The following is a 16,380-nucleotide window of genomic DNA, read 5'->3' as shown; positions in this document are numbered from 1 at the left end:
GCAGTTACAGTATATATTAGAACACAGATTCCCAAAATACCCCAGGCAGGAGCATCTTGCTTTGCTGTGCATACATGATGTGAGTCAGAGCACTGCATTATGGTTTCACTGCTGCCACTTCATACTGTTGTCCTGCTTATAATTAAATGACTTTGGGTCTAACTTCCTACTATTTTTGCCTATCAACAAAGCTGGGTTTAAGTGTTTCAGATCCCTCCTTCCCCAGGTTTTTCATTTTGGTAGATGTGTTTTAGGTGTCTCCATTGCAGGCTTGTTAAGTAGATTTAGTCTCACCCTGAGGAGAAGAAAGTAACGAATGTCATTCTTCCCATTGTGCTCTAGCTGCAGTTGAATAGAGGGTATGTACTGAGTGGTCTCTGAGAGAGGAATTTGATGCTGTTCCCAAATTACTGCTATTTTTGAGGGATTATACAGAAAGCTAAACAGAAAGGAAAAAAATAATTTATGTCTTTAGTATTCTGCTGTTGCCCCACCCTGGTGTGCAAACAAATGCCTTTCTCCTTTGCTTCTTTTGAATGTTTATTTATTGTTTCTACAGGATTTTCTGCTCCCAGAGCTGTTGGCTTCTAGGTACTAATAAAATGTGAATGTGTACCAGACTCACCCTTGCTGAAGTGCACACAGTTCTGCAGTGGCCAGATTTTCTTTTTTAGCACAACATGAAAAGAAAACAAAAATCTACATCTTTATTTTTGCATTTGGTGGCATAGATATGGGGAAATAACTTACTCCCCCAGAAAACCATTTTCAAAGGGAAAAATGGTGGCAGTTTCACTAGACAGTGGGAATGGGGCTGGAGGCTGGGAACAGAGGGAAGTCTTACAGCAACGACAACCCACAATTTGGGTAGTTTAGGGTAATTTGACTGTTTGGTGTGACCTCATGTTAGAGTGGTTTACCTTGGGCTTCTTTTTTGCCTGTGTGGTTTGTGTTTAAACCCAAGAGCCCCAGGGGAAGGAGTTGATGGAAAGGCAGTGGGAGAAAAAGGGCAGCCCATGTTTTTCCCAGTGGCACATCCCTGTGTGTGCTTTGTTGAAGCTTTTTTCTTCATTAGGGCTTGACCTCGGGTCTGTCCCGGCAGGAGTGTGTTCCAAGCTTGGCAGTAATTAAGGACAACTGGGCACAGGGTTGAGGGCAGCCCTAGCGGGGCTGGCGGCTCTTGGAGCAGGAACTGCTGCCCCATGCCCATTTGCCCTTCCCTCTGTGGCCAGGCAGCGAGGAGATTCCAGCGTGGATCTGCTGTGTGCCAGCCGAGTGGGGCTGTTGGGAACCATGGGCACCATATTGTGGCTGATTGTGGCACTTCGTTGCCTCGGCGTTTGTTCCCCATGCTCAGCATCTGAATGTTTTTGTCAGAACCGAAACCGTTCCTTTCCCTCTCCCGCCTCGGTTTCAGTGTGAGTTCCAGGGGGTTGTCCTCGAGTGAACCCTTCTGTAAATGCAGCCCATATTCATGAATAGTTTAGTCTTCCCTGAAACTCTGTTTCTTAGTGAATAAATGATTGAGTGAAGGGGGAGAAAAACCCTTTCCATCCAGAAGCAGCAATACTAAAATTTGCTAGGCCTGTTTCTTTATTTTTATATAGTCTTTGGGCTGTTGTGACTGGTGTGGATCCAGTTCAGCTGATAAGCAAACCTCGCTCCTGCAGTCAGGGGAAGAAGGTTTTTATTTTACTGGAGTTTCTTTTAGGGTTTTTTATAAGCCTGTAACTTTAAAAAGAGAGCTTTGCAGCAAAAGCTCTGGTACTGCAGTAGAAGGAACTGGCTCATATGGTAACACAAGCAAGGTATCTACAAGGCAAAACTTGTACATTGTTTATTATATAAACTCCACATAATAAGAGAGGAAACTATTATGCATTTTAAACTTCTTATTCAGAGCAGTTCTGTGTCTTGCATGTCTGATCTGTGTTTGAAATAAAGGAGGAAGCTCTGGTGCTTTACTGGAAAGGGTTTTTTTCTGCAGAAGATCAGCTCTGTTGGAAGATGATGTTTTGGGTCTATTTTGGGTTGTGTAGCTATGCAGATACTGTTTCTGGGGTGACTGAGCCACCATTTACACCCAGCTTTTCTGATAGCTGCTATAAATACACTCTGTGCTCTTGATGGAATTGCAATAAAATTTATACTAATGAAATTAATTAAAAACTTCAAGAGTTGCATATTATAGGAGATAAGAATTGTTAGATAGATGAAGTGTTCCTGTGATACTGGAGGGGTATGTGAAAGAACAGTGTAGGAGCTTAAAATGTTACTGTGGTAATATTTGGGAATGGAGGATCTTCGTACAATATATATTGAAATGGGATAAGAGGGTCGTTAGGAAAACTGGAAATACCTTTCAGGATGCAATTCTAGTTAAATCAGGATAAAGAATACAAAGAATAACATTCTATCCCCTTCTTCAGTTTTTTCACTCCCCAGTCTCCAGTGTGGGCAGTTCAAGTGTCAGGTATAAAGGATGTAATTCAGATGAGACTGTTTTGGTTAACCTGCAATATGAATGCTTTGGGTTAAAAATACCATAACTGCAATTTGTTTTCTTTCATTTAAATATGAAGGTTAAATTCTGATAAGTCATATCATCTAACATAAGTTTTTTGGGAAATTGGCTAGGAAATATCCGGTGATAGGTGTTGGATCAAAAAATTCACAGCTGTTACCAGAGAATTTCCTGTTTAATTATTGTCTCTTATTGTAGTACTTGCTCCTTTCAGTGCAGGATTACCCCTGGGCTGACCTCTGTCAGTAAAAAGGTAATTTTTTTGGTTTCTTCAGCGCTTGAGTTGTCTCTGCTGATGCTGCATTCCTGGCACCAGAGTAGTAGTGTTTGAATGAATGAAAGTAGGTAACTTCATGTTCTTGGAGTCAATAATGATGCATGCTTGTTTGAAGTACAATTCAGTGCAATTTTTTTTTCCCTTTGGCAGCTACAAACTCAACCTTTTTGTTTCTTGTAGAAGGCTTTAATCTTGAAATGTTTCTGGAAACATATCCCTGATTTTAGAGCTATCCCTGATAAGTCATTCTAGTTGGTTGAGGGTTTTTCCTTTTTGTGGTTTTGTTCACAGTGTTGTTTTGTTTTGTTTTTTAACCTGTGATCTTGAGACATGAGTGATTCTGCATCTTCCCTTTTACATGCAATAATGTCCTCTATGATCAGAGCTTGTCTCTTTGGCTGCCTGCATCTGAACCCCCTGTGTGACACTGCAGGAGCTCACACTTGCTGGTCACTCCTCTGTTTTCAAACAAGAAGGAAACCCCTTAGTTATCTAAACACTTTTCTGTTTGTTTGGCTTATTTGTAAGGAATGTGCTTTGGTAAGTGTCCTTGGGAGGCAGAACAGGGACTGGGCTCTAAAACTTAGTCTGCATTTAAAGTGGGCTCTGAACACAGACTTCACAATGTGCATTTGCTGGTAGAGGCAGCACAGATGTAAAAATCACTGTATGGCTGGGTTTGAGAAAGGGCTGTAACAGTGGATTTTAAAAGGTTCTGCGTCACGCAGACTGGATAGATCACTAGGAAAGAAAAGGAGAAAATGTCTTAATAGAGATGTTCAGCCCTTAGGGGTTGTCTAGACATCTGCCTTCTTGCCTTTTGGCTTCTGGAGGCTCATGTGTCCCAATACATGACAGAAAAAAAGTCTGTGGGTATATTTTAATTTTCATAGCTTGAGTCAGGTGGTGCATCAGGCATCTTTCTAAACTAGGGCTTTGTGTGTGCTCGTGTATTCAAACTAATGTGTTTCTCAGTCCTTTGAAAAGTGTTTCAGCTTTGCAGGGCCAGTCTGGGTGCAGTGAACAGTGGTCTTTAGTCTGACTTGGCTTGGCGTGCCCTTGCTCTCATTTGTATGTGTCGTCTTAGCTGAGCCTTCCCTCTTGATGAAACTCTTCCTGGTAGTGTCTGCAGGATTCCTTCTCACTGCTGCTGAAACACAGGGTGCTGCCAGGCAGGCCAGGGATTAAACCCTGTGGGGGTGTGGATCAGACTCTGCTGTCAGCTCTCACCAATAAGACCAATTGTTCCAGAGCGCTTTTCCTTGTTAGTGTGTTTTCTGCAGTTGAAGTGTAAGGAGGAATAAAGCAAGCAGTATCTCCTAGAGATGGGAGAGGCTGCTGTGGCCTGTGAAGGATGCACTACTTTGTTCTGGTATGTAATCATTCTTAGAAATGCTTCACATTCTATATTCAAACCTGTTCTTCAGGTAGTCACGTTTCTGGTAGCATTATATAACTCTGTGACATTTTGACTATCTCTGTTAGAGACAGGAGAGGTGCAGAGGAATCCAGCTTGTGAATCACTCTCTGTTTAACCCTTGTTGGAAGGTGGGGAGGAAAGAGCCTGAGGCCACTAGAGGAGCAGTTCAGGGAAGGTGATGTGGAAGCAAAACCACATCAATTAAAAGGTACCAAGATAACAAGGCTTCAGCAGCTGGAATGCAATTAACTTCCTCTTCACTCTTATCTTTCTCCCCTACCTGCACATGGGTAGCAAAGGTCATTTGTGTCATCTGATACAAGACTTTGGAACTCAGCACTCCGAGATCATGTATAGTTTTTATTGTGCTAAGATTATAGATATACCAAAATCCCACCAGCAATGTGGTGCAGAGCACTTAAGGTTTGTGTTTAATATTTCTGCTTTACAGTTCTTGCTGTGGGCAAGCAGCAGTTTGTAGATAGTTTCAAATAAGTATGTTATCCCCCTCATCTGAGGGAACTCTGGCTATTAGATGAGCAAAGACAGTAAATGACTTAGCCTTCTGTGGCATGCACATAAAACACGATGCAAGGCATGGAGGACTTAGTCTCATCTTTGTCTTAGGGTTGGTTTAATGTGGCTTTAGTATTCGAGTGTGAAGAGGAAGCTTTGCCCCACACGTGTCGTGAAAATGCATCGCAGTGAACTGAAGGGTTTTCCATCTAACCTTCCCCAAAGCTCTGCTCCAAACACTGACACATTTACGTGGCTTTTCTCTTCAGGACTTGGTACTTGTCAGCCTTAAACACACAGATGAGAAACTTCAGAAGCATATTTTTAGCAGATAATTCAAAGTTCTGTTGGTGAACTAGATGTGTTTTAATACAACACTTGAGCATTTGCATAGCAATCCATAGTTTGTGGATTTTTTTTTTTTTTGTTTGCTTGATTTGGTTTGGTTTTGGGTGTTGTTTTTTTTTTTTTGAGGAGGAGTCATTGGTGTGATGTTTTTGTTGATTTTGTTTTTTGTTGGTTTTGTTTTGGGGTTTTGGGTTTTGTGGTTGTTGTTTTTTTTTTTTTTTTGTTGTTGTTGTGGGTTTGTTTTTTTTTTTTTTTTGTTTTTGGTTTTTTTTGGAAATAAATAATAGCAGTGAATGTGCTCTAGCTCGCTTGCTTTGGGTATGTCCTTGTTTCCTCCCTGAATATGATAGAGCTGTTATGCTTTAGCTATTGCAAGGTATAAAAAATTAAACACCCAACACCAGGCCAGAAAAAACTGTGTCTCTCTGGAAACCATGAAGTTCTTTTCCTTCAGGGTTTCCCAGGCATTTTGCAGTCTGCAAGGAAACTGTTTATGTAGTTTAGCTCAAGGTTACAAACCCTTTAGGAAAGCAATGATATTTTTTCTCTTTCCATATTTGTGGTCTGTTGAGGGCAGAGGAGCTAAAGAGAACACATCTACTGTTTCAAAGACACTAAACATATAATCTGGTGAAATCAAATCAAATCTACTCTTGTGACTTTCAGTCTGAGTCAAAGAACAATGAATTGAAGGAAGTGTTAATGTGTTGTTAAAGAGCAGCAAAACTGAAGAGGAAGGAGGAGGTGTTGTGATTGATTATAGTACCTGCTGCTCATCTTTCACTCTGCCATTTCGTATAGACATATTAAGAGAGATTAAAATACATTGAGGGGCATCCCTCCATTTGAATTTCTAACTGTCCCTAACATGCTTGAAAAAAATAATTAGACTAGAGGGGTTAATAGCATAGGTAGGAAAAAGAGGAGTACTGAAAAAGCTCTCCCCTACCCCCCCAGTGTCTTCTGCAGAGTCAGTGTTAGTACCAGTATTAGTACTTTTTAATGCCTACCTTTTCTTTTCTTGGCTGTAGTTGAGGCAATAGTTGCTACTACAGACTTTGCCAAAGGAAGAATCTGCCAAAATGCTTGGAGGATGGTACTGCACTTGTTGCTACCCCTTTCTGCTTTCCTATTAGGGCAACACTGTCAGATGCTGTGAAGGCCTGTGTGACACAATTATTCTTAATTGTGCACCCATACTTCTGATAAAACTTCAAAGTGCATTTAATGTGTTTTCTCAAGGCAGTCTGTGAAACAGGAGGCTGCCTGTATAAAATATACATGGCTGTGTCATCAGAAACAGAACTTGTATAGAGATTTTTTTTTTTGGTAAATCTTGTGTGTTTAAAATTTGCAAGAGCCATCATCAAGTGGAGGGGGAATTTTTGATTGTAATAGTTGTGCTTCATCATTAAACTCACTGGTAGTGGATTTTCATTTAGTGGTAAAACAAGTTGGGGTAAATTTAATGAACTTTGTCTTTTGTCTTGTTTGTCTGTCACTTAATTGCAAATTTTAAAAGTTTTTTTTTTCAATAATCTTTTACAAAAACTTTGGATTTGTCTGCCAAGACCATGCAATAGAAAGAAATATGCTTTTGTATTCTGGGTTGTAGTGTAGGTAGAAGAAAATCTCTAAGTCTATGGAAATAACAGAAGCTATGGGAAGCCACATCATGGTACTGTTAGTCTAAGCAAAGCATGAGCAACATGTTGGGAAAATTGACTCTTAGTTTTGAAAGCTTTCTAGGTTTGGTTTGGTTTCTTTTTCCAAGTGATACATAAAGGCTAAGCAAACACTGCACAGTGATATAATGTGCAATGTATTTGAAATAAGCATGCTTCCACACTGGTAATAAATAACAAAAACATCTTGCTGTTAAAATAAGAATTTGAAATGAGCTACTGGCTGTTCGATCTGTATCAGAGCTATGCCAAATACACAGATCAGCAGGAACTCCATGTGTCTTGGAAGGAGAGAGAAGCTATGGGTGTTATTTTTCTGGAATAAAAAGTTTGCAGCTGTTCAGGCTGCAGTGTTGGTCTGATCTCTGCTTCTGACCCTGCACCATCCGGCCTTTTTCCACCATAGCCAGTCCTCCCAGATGGCCATGAAGTTGACCTTTGAGAGACGTGTCTATTGACTGGTAAATGGGAGACAGCCCATGTTGTTGTGGGCGAATAACTTCTCATGCAGCCTCAATGTATTCACAGAGACGAGTCTGGCAATGGGGTAATGGCAGAGCCAATTCTCATTCCTGCTTCTATTCAGCTTCTGTTCAAAGAGGAGGAAAAGAGAGACTCTACCAGAGCCCCAGATGAACTTAGTGGAGCTGTACAATGAGATCTTTTGTTCCCTCCAAGGAGTACTACTACATGTTTTGTACGCTTGCAGTCCATTTGTCTTTTGCTACAGTTTAAATTCATTAAAAGATTAAATGGGCTGACGATAGGCAAAGCCCAAGAGTATCCCTTCAGCCCCATAGTGCTGCGTGTGAAAACAACATATGGGAAAATACTGTTTAATCAAATTGTTTGTGTTAGTGATAATCTGATCCTTGTAGATGAGCCAGATCTGTGGCTTATTTTGGAGCTGGAAAAGGTTTCACATCACATTTTTTGCTGTAAGGCAATTCGCATTTGTTTTGAGGAAGTCAAGCTACTTTGCTTTTAGGTCCCATCAAAAAATGTAGATTCGCTGTAAACCAGTGCAGGTCAAGATGTGATATGTTGCAAATAAACACTGTGAAGAAAGTCTAAGGTCCAGCCAGTAATTTATTGCATGAAATTACTTTCCTTGTGACAGGTTTATGATGTTTGAAGATGCACTGAGCCTGCCCAAGCTGGGTTGGCCTGGTGTCATTATCTCCCACTACCAGCACAAGGCAGTGCTGCATCCACATTTTACACTCTTAACGTGGGCATCCTTAGCCTTGTGCTTTCCAGAATGTCAACTTTTATGGGAATTCAGCTTCCCTGCTGTTAGTCAATCGGGCTGAAGTTAGATAGTTTTACTGGGGCCTCTAGTGGTCTCAAACTGCATGACTGCTCCAAAGCTGCTGTTCAGGGATGGGGAGGGAGGATTGTTTTCCTCCTTCCCTATGGATAGATTTACCCAGCTACAGGGCAAGGGCAATGCCATACAGAAAATTTATTTGGGTTCTAGTGGGGCATTTCACACGGAGTTAAAACTGAATGTACTGAAGGAGCATAAATGAGTTGTAATAAAGAGCAACAGAGCATGAAGGAGGAGATGAAGGTTAGCCTGAGAAGTCTGTGTTGGGCAGTGGTCACAGGCTGGTTTCTCCCAGCTGTACAACTCACAGATTTTTAGATTAGGAAGTTTTCAGGACCCTGATAAGGACAGAAAGGTAGCCCGTATTAAGGAAAGTGTAGAATTAAGGCAAGAAAGAGCAAAACATTCCTGTACCAGCATCAATGCTGCCCCCCCCCACCAAAAAAAAAAAAAAAAAAAAAAAATTCTGTCTAAACAAGACAGTTTTGAGCTCTATGTGAGTGAGCTTGAAGGCTTTCACAGGCCATGGTTCTCCAGCCACCAGACAGGGTGTCATAGATGAAAAATTTGGTACTTTTTGTCAGTATAAATAATCTTTCTTGATGTTGTCTTTGAGCTGTAGTGTAAGTTTTAAAATCCCTTTGCAACTAGTTTTACTTGGAAAACCTCTCAAACCAAATCTAGCTCAATGTTATTCTCCTTGTAAAGTATTTTTTAACATGTCCCTGAGAAAAAACTATGGGGAGTCCAAAGTGTCTGGCTCAGCATAGTGAAACATGGTTGTGATAAGAGAAACTTGAGTGTCCTGACTGCACTCAGAGGCTCGGCAGATCTGAACTAGAGCTCTGTCAGGAAATGCTGCTCCTTTTTGTGACTGTGCTGCACAGGCCAGGCAGCTGCTGGCTCTGGTGAGCGTTTTCCATGGTGCCTGGGTGGCCAGCCCTGCTGACTTGGCGACACTGAGTGTTGTGTCATTGCCACCCGGGTATTTTTTTTTCCTTTCTTAATTTTTTCATTGTATCCTGCTTCTTCCAGGGTGTGCCTGAGTAATGACTCAGAGTGGAAAAAATAGTGCTCTTGAGCGGTATGCAGGAATGTGGTTTGTTTGCATAAAATAAAGGTTGATGCTTCCTCAGTTTAAAAAATAAGATGACCGGCAGTGTTAACTGGAAGTTCCTCTTAAAGAGAAGGTTTTTTCCATTCAAGCACTGCTCTTGCACTTCCATCTCCAGTTCCACCCATGTCATTTAAGTGTCGTGGTTTAACCCCAGCTAGCAACCAAGTACCCCATCCAAAACAGCCCCACACAAGCCACTGTGGAGGAAGATAGCTCTGCTCCAGGTGAAATCAGCATGGTATGACATGGAACTTGAGTAGGATAAGAGTTGGGGGTTTAGTAAGTAGTTGTTTCAAGTATTACTCTTTGCCATTGTCAAATAACCACACTGTTCTCTTTATAACCTCCTTCAGCAGGATGGTCTCTAAATTACATGTACAACTTACTGGGTTATGTGAATTATTTAACTTGTTGAAACTTTTCAGCCTTTCTTTTGGCTGGAGTTTTGTGGTTTCCTCAGTTGGAGGAATGATCCTACTAAGCTATGAGGTGGTCTGCAGCACTTAATGGCTGCAATTAATCAGGACCTGGAGGTCTGGGTGAAACAGGGCTGCTACTGGGCTGCATGGAAACATTTTGAACTCAGCGTTTTAAACTGGAAGTCACTGGAATTAAATCTAATGGTGTTCTCTGGGGTCAGTGGTGAGAGAGCTATCAGTTGCAATGCAGTCATGTTACGGTTTTGATGTCTGTATTTTTCTCTTTATTTTGGATATGTTGCCCAGAAAACTCCTTGCTCCTAGGCTGGCCATCTGAAAAGCAGATACAGGCAAAACTTGCAGAAGAATCAAGGTAAAAAGAGATTGCTCCAGTATGTGTCACCACAAATATATTTTTGGTGTTTCATCTTGTTTTTCTCACAAGACTTTGTCTTCCACAGCACTTCAGTTCATTGGAGGTGCTGCGCAAACTAGAATGTCCTCATATGTTTTCATAAAAACCAGTGTGGAAAAAAAAAAGGCTTGCTTCAGGGAAGTCAGAATTTAGAAATGTCAGGGGCAAAATATAAATAAATGCAACGTGGAAATAGCCTTTCCTCTTTCCTATAACTGCATAACAGTTGAAAATAGGCTGTGCACAGTTGTGTGTGGCTGTTTCAGGGTTCTGCACAGCTCCCTAATACAACAGGGTGGCCTAGGAGGGTCAGCCCCACCCAGTTCATAGCAAACGCCAGCTCACATTTCTTTCTTCCGAGTTCTTCATCTCCATCTAGTCCTGTGCAGGCTCATTAGAAGTGCTGCCCATTTAGGGTTAAAAGAAGACTCCAAACATCTTGTAAAAACTTTGTGCTGTTTCTAAAATTAGAGCTTTTTTACTCTAGCATAAACCCACTTAGAGCAAACATTTGTGCAGTGTTATATTGTGCATGGGCTGTGAGTACCTGCATAAAATACCAGAGGGAAAACATGTGGAATTGACCCTTGCCACAGCATATTTTTCATTGGAAGTGAATGCATCACATCGTTGAGATAATCTGGAGTTAATTTGAATGAAAAAATAACAAAAACACAGAACTGTTGTGGACTGCAGTTAAAGTGAGTTTAGCGGAGTAAATATACACTAGAAAGGGGAAAAAAAGAAAACCAACCCCAACATCTAGGGCTGTATCCAGAAAGTAATCAATCTCAATGAAACTATGTAACATAATTGTTAGCTTCTGACTTAGCCTCCTCTTGATTATTTACTCCTTCAAGTAGTAAGGACCTGATACGGGCGGACTAAGTATCCACAAATTCCACTGCAATTGGTAACTGAACTGTTACGTTAGCACTCCTTCAGCACACAGGCTTTATCCACATTGTCTTTTTCCATGTTGGACAGTGAGCACAGGGGAAAACACCTGCTTTTCTTGGCTTGGCATACCTTTGTGTAAATTAAAGGCTGTCTGGAAGTGTGCAAGAGGTGTTTGGATGTGGCCTTTGGGTGTATGGTTCAGGAGTGATTGTGGTGGTGCTGTGTTGACAGTTGTACTGGATGATCTTGAAGGTCTCTTCCAGCTTTGATGATGCTGTGTTTTGTAATAGTGCCATGATTTGCACTTGAAGTTTTCTGCTGAAATGCAGGGAAATGCTTTGCAGTTGAAGATTTATGACATTTTATAAAGAAATTGGAAAACAGGGAGATTATGTTGCAAGTATATTTTGATTCAATTTCCAGTATGTTATTTTTTCCACCCCAGAACCCACACATTGTCCAGATAAGGCATGTTCCCTGAAGTAGGTTCATACAGGTTTAAGCACATAGTTCTGTGCCCCTGTTCAGGTGAACTCATTCTTCTTGCCCAGTGCTGTAAGCCTACAAACTGCATTAATTTGGAAATAATATGGAAGTGAATGAGATGGAACAGCCCCGCAATGGGTTTCAAGAGACAGAAACATTTAATCATTCCAAAACCCACCTTGTCTTCCTGCAGGACCACAGTCTCCAGCAGAAGGTTGCTGCTCCCTGCTGATTCAGACTTTGCACTTTCAGGGAAGTGGAAAGATATCCCCAGGTGGAATAGCAGGCCATGCCTTAAAAATCCTAGCAAATCAGCAAGTATTGGAAAGCTGTATCAGTCTGTGGATGCAATACTTGGGCAATCCATTTCCATTACTGTGGGGCTTTCCGAGTTTGGTTTTCACTTACTTTGTGTGACCTTGAGTAAAGCTTTCTCTGGGAATACTTCCTGAGTAAGTCTATGCTAAGTAGGAGATATCAGAGGCGAGAGAGGGGTCTGTAAGTGGCCAATTTTCTGTGTCTTTGCTGGTTAATGTTTGTTGGCTGAGTGGTGGTGGCTGACAGCACCAGCAAAGCCAAGCTTGGAGACATAAAACCATCATGATGGTGCTGTGTGGTGGCTTGTCCCAAAGCCCACAGTTAAGCATGTGGGGCAACTAATCATAGCTGGACATAGAGGGGGAAAAAAAGGTGTGAGATCGGGGGGCTGCCTTGTGAGGCAGTGATCTTAATTATGCTGCTGCTTTGGTGAAAGGGTGTTGAGAAGCAGTTTGGAGATCACTGTGATAGCTTGGTGGTATTTTGGAACTCCTCCAAACCTGGTAGGATGGATGGGTGGAGGCTATAAGATCTGAAGGTACACACTTGGAAGATCAGCTTTGAGAGGGGTGCGACTAACTCTCTGGCTTTTTGCATCTGAGTCACAAGGCACACAGTGCTGAGCACACCAGAAATGGTAAGCAGCAACCTCAAGTGTTGTTCTTGGAAAGGATTTGTGGTTAAGGGTTTTTTTGGCTAAGATTTTTTTGGTTTGCTCGCTTTGACTGTTTAGCCAGCCTTTGACCTTATATTTACATGAACCAAACCATGCCGTTTGTTTTGAAAACTGGAGCAGGTAGGCTGGCTGCTGTCCACAAGGGTTTTCCCCAGAGCAGGAACCCCAACTTCATTAGAGGACACAGTTTGGCAGCAGAGCCAAGCTGTGCTGAAGTCCTGCACTGCTGTCTTCCCTGTGGCTCTCTCACAGTGGATGTGTAGAGCTGGCGTGTTTTAAATCCTGCTTCTGGAAATGTCTTACTCTGAGTTATCAAATATCAGTGGGATTTGGTCTTCTCAGTGACCCACTATTTTTTAAGAAGTTTTTCTGCACCATGTCTTAATTCTTCCTGGATAAGATTACTCGTGAGACTAATACTGATTCCTCGGTTAGGCAACCAGTGCATGCCTGAGGAGGATGGAGCTGAATTCGGTTTTTATCACACACCACCAGCTCCTGGTCAGTTGTAAACTGCTCACATAAGGAGCACAGGACAGACCTTGTGCAAGTTCAAATGAATTCCTCAGCTCCTCTGGAACCTACAGCCTTTGATCAGGCCCTAAGCATGGCTGTGTGACACATGAAAAAATTCATTTGCCATAGCTGATGACGGTGATGGGTTTGTGTATACATTTCTCTCTTGTTTTTCAGATGAAATTGTCAGTATTTGGCATTTTGCTGTCTTTTCTTGGTTAAGGATGTTCCACCCCTACCCAAAGTTCCACAAAATTTTAAAAAATTACTTAAATGTATATATGAATAATAGGGATTTGTGTCATTGGAAAAGAAAAGCAGAAATGGCAGGGCTCGTGATGTATTAAATGCAAACACAAGGAGAATCAGGTGTTCAGTGCAAATATCCTCTGAAATAATAAACAAATGCTTTGTGTAAATTCTAAGTAATAACATCAGGTTGGAGAACAGTTTGGTTCATGGCTGATGTTGAAAAATACAACACGGAATGACTGAGTCAGGCAGGCTGATGCTTGGGAATGGGATCGTTTGTTTTGTGTGGTTTTGGGTTTCAGAAGGAGGCCTGCCTGCTGCCAGTGGGATGTGATTTTTTAAATTTGATTTTGCACATAGGGTTCTGGAAAGTCAGAAGGGTATTTTGAGGGAGTATTGCCAGGGTGTGATAAGCAAGTAGAATGATAGGGTGCAGTTTCTTAATCATGTGACAGGAATTTTAGTGTAACTTTCCTTTTTGAGGTTGTTTGAGCATCCTTAATTAAAGGTTGCCCACTGTCCACGTGTGATAGTACAACCAAATCCTTAATTAAAGGTTGCCCACTGTCCACGTGTGATAGTACAACCAAATTTAAAGCAGCTTGGTCATTATTTGTGTCATTATTAGATGCCCATAAAGCAGGAATCAACATGTTCCATGTTTGAGCTGGCAGGGAAGAAATGAGATGTGAAAAGGAGGGGTTCAGGGTATTTGCTAATGGCATACCTGTTCAGCAAGTTGTATAATAATACCTGTTGTTCCTGTTCCTCAGGAAGGATACTGTGCCCCTAAACTCAAAATTTGTGGAGGGGATGAGAAAGTTTATTTTCAGGCAGTTCTACAGAAGAGAAAGTAACTGAGGGATGATGGATTGTGAATGATGTCAGGCTCTTGATTCTTTGCCTGTAGGGCTGCAGAAATCGCTATAGCTTAGTCCTGTGGCATTTCTTGTTGATTTTGTTCTTGTGAGTTCCCTTTCTTAATAAAAATAACATCCTTTTGGCTATGCTTGTAGATTGCACTGCATTTCAGGGGATCTCACTTCTTGCTTACTATTCAGCAGCTGTTTCTACACAGCTTAGCTCTTCTGCCCTGGACACTGCACAGTAGTGTCTTCCTGCCTTCAGAGTGGCTGTTTCCTTCTTGAGCTCTTCTTCCTCAGACGCTTTAGGAAGAAATGCAGAAATACTCTTGACCTGGATGCAGGCAAATATTTCCTCACTTCCTGCATAGCCTTGCAGTTTGGCTGAGCTCTCAAAAGCTCAGGTTGAGGAGGAGCCTCACACGTGTACGTAGGACATCCCATGTCATGTCTGTTGTGTGCCATGTTGTCCATAGGGCTGTGCTAGACAACACCAGTCATTAGGTCTTTGATGCTTACAAGTGCTTTTTTTGCCTAGGAAGAGTACCCAAACTCTTCTTGCTATGGCACTGAGACCATCACAGAAATAAGATTTAATGGTATTTTCTGACTACTTTTTGAGGGTGTGTCTGCTTGGACACATGACTGGCTCAAGGAGCTATGGCTGCTGGAGCTCCCTGTGGCACCAGCAACATGACAGCTGGGGGACTGAATGATTTGGGATTCAAGCATTGCATTAGGGTGTTGAGAGATAGCTGCTTATTTTGAGTTAACTCGTGGAATTGCACAAACAGCTAAGAAATTGGATGAGGGTAGAGGAAACAAAAGTTCCAAGTGCTTTAGGTAAGACTGCTTCTTGCAGACTCAGTCTGGGGCTTTTACTTCATTCCTTTAAGCAGCATTTTGTGGTGCCACCTGGAGGGACATTAATATGACAATCTATGGGCCAATTCTCACTCCAACAGGAAGGGAAAAGGCTATTTGGAAGTAAAGTACAAAGTTTGAAGGCTAAAAATCATCCTCAAAGCAAAAATCTGCTGTGTTTGTCAGTATTGCCAGCAGAGGAGTTTCAGGCTTCAGTGAAGTGGCAACTGCTGATATGTTATGGATGTGTGCACATGTATAAACTGGACTTCAGAGCATATATCAAGTGTTTTGAACTTTGACCACCCTGTGTTTGCTTCAGAAAATGCAAAAAAATGCATAAACCTTCTTGTTACTTCTCTTTTGTGAGAAATAATAAGGTTTATCCAGCAAAAGGATGAAAGGAAAAATCTTAATAGTAAGAAAGGCCTAATTGACATCTGCCATTCTTTGGTGGGATGGTGTCAAGGATACTAACTAAAGTGTGTTTTAACTAAGATCTTATAGGTTTGGTTTATAAATTTATATGTGCAAAATAACCAGCGTATGTTATTCAAACTTTTTTTTTTTTTTTGAGACAAAAAACTGCTTCTTTTTAGAATGTGGAAACTAACATTTTACCAGCATGCTAAGATTTTTTTTCCTCCTAGTTTGGTGTAATTTTTTGGTCTTACTTTTATATCAGTAGTATTTTATGTATGTCTTTTGCAGATTGAGAAATCTGGAGTTTTTAAAACAGATTTCTTCCTCTCTCATGTTAATTAAACCACTCCTTATTTTATTTGAGCTTCCAGTAGTTCTAATTTCTATTATTTGTTTTTGTTTTCCAGGTCAGATGTACAGTTGCTTGTAAGTATCATTCTGTTGCTTGCTTCCTTTTTTTTTTTTTTAATATAACTCTCCTCATTTTAGTTGGTTTTAAGAAAGATCAATCAGTATCAGCAAAGTATTAAAAAAAAAAAAAAAAAAAAAAGCTTCCTGGAAAGAATCTTTAGAAATAGCAGTTAAAAATATGTACTCAGTTATTTTAGTGACTGTAATACCTACAATACATTTAAGGATATTTAAAAATATAAATCTGTAGTTAAATCCCTTTGCTTTTCAGTTTGTAGAGAGTTCTGGTAAAATCAAGTGCAGGTGTAAAGTGCTTAGAAAGATAGGAAAATACATTTAAAGGCAATAAAAACCAAACAAACCCCCAAAACAAAAGACACACAAAATGATGCTTTTAAAGAATTTCTAAAGTGAGTCTAGAACTGCTCTACTGGTCAAGATAACACATTTTCATGTGTCAGAAACTTCTGAAAGTGTGTGCAAAGAAGTTCTACCTTAATATTGAATATTAGACTTAGAATGAGTTAGCCTTTAAATTTTAGGGTCTGAATCAATGCTTTCTATGCTTTGAACTGTCAAACTGATGTAATATTTCTGGTGCTAGATACAGATCCACGTCT

General features: G+C 40.9%; 1 protein-coding gene across 5 annotated transcripts in view; it reads left to right on the top strand.

The window, feature by feature from the left end:
• Nucleotides 1–16,380, top strand: part of PTPRJ (protein tyrosine phosphatase receptor type J) — a 76,352-nt gene that overhangs the window by 32,882 nt on the left and 27,090 nt on the right. For 3 of the 5 annotated variants that reach the window (XM_068194000.1, XM_068193997.1, XM_068193999.1), the window contains exon 2: nt 15,757–15,775. The exons of the other annotated variants lie outside the window; for them this stretch is intronic. Coding sequence is in view for 1 of the 3 variants with exons in the window: in XM_068193997.1 (XP_068050098.1) it covers nt 15,757–15,775 (19 nt within the window). In the remaining 2 variants the exon portion in view is untranslated. The remainder of the gene's footprint in view (nt 1–15,756; nt 15,776–16,380) is intronic. 5 annotated transcript variants of the gene reach the window in all.

Source organism: Anomalospiza imberbis, chromosome 6 (assembly GCF_031753505.1).
Source record: "Anomalospiza imberbis isolate Cuckoo-Finch-1a 21T00152 chromosome 6, ASM3175350v1, whole genome shotgun sequence".
In the NCBI taxonomy this organism is placed as follows: Eukaryota; Metazoa; Chordata; class Aves; order Passeriformes; family Viduidae; genus Anomalospiza; species Anomalospiza imberbis.
This window is presented reverse-complemented; position numbering and strand designations above follow the sequence as displayed.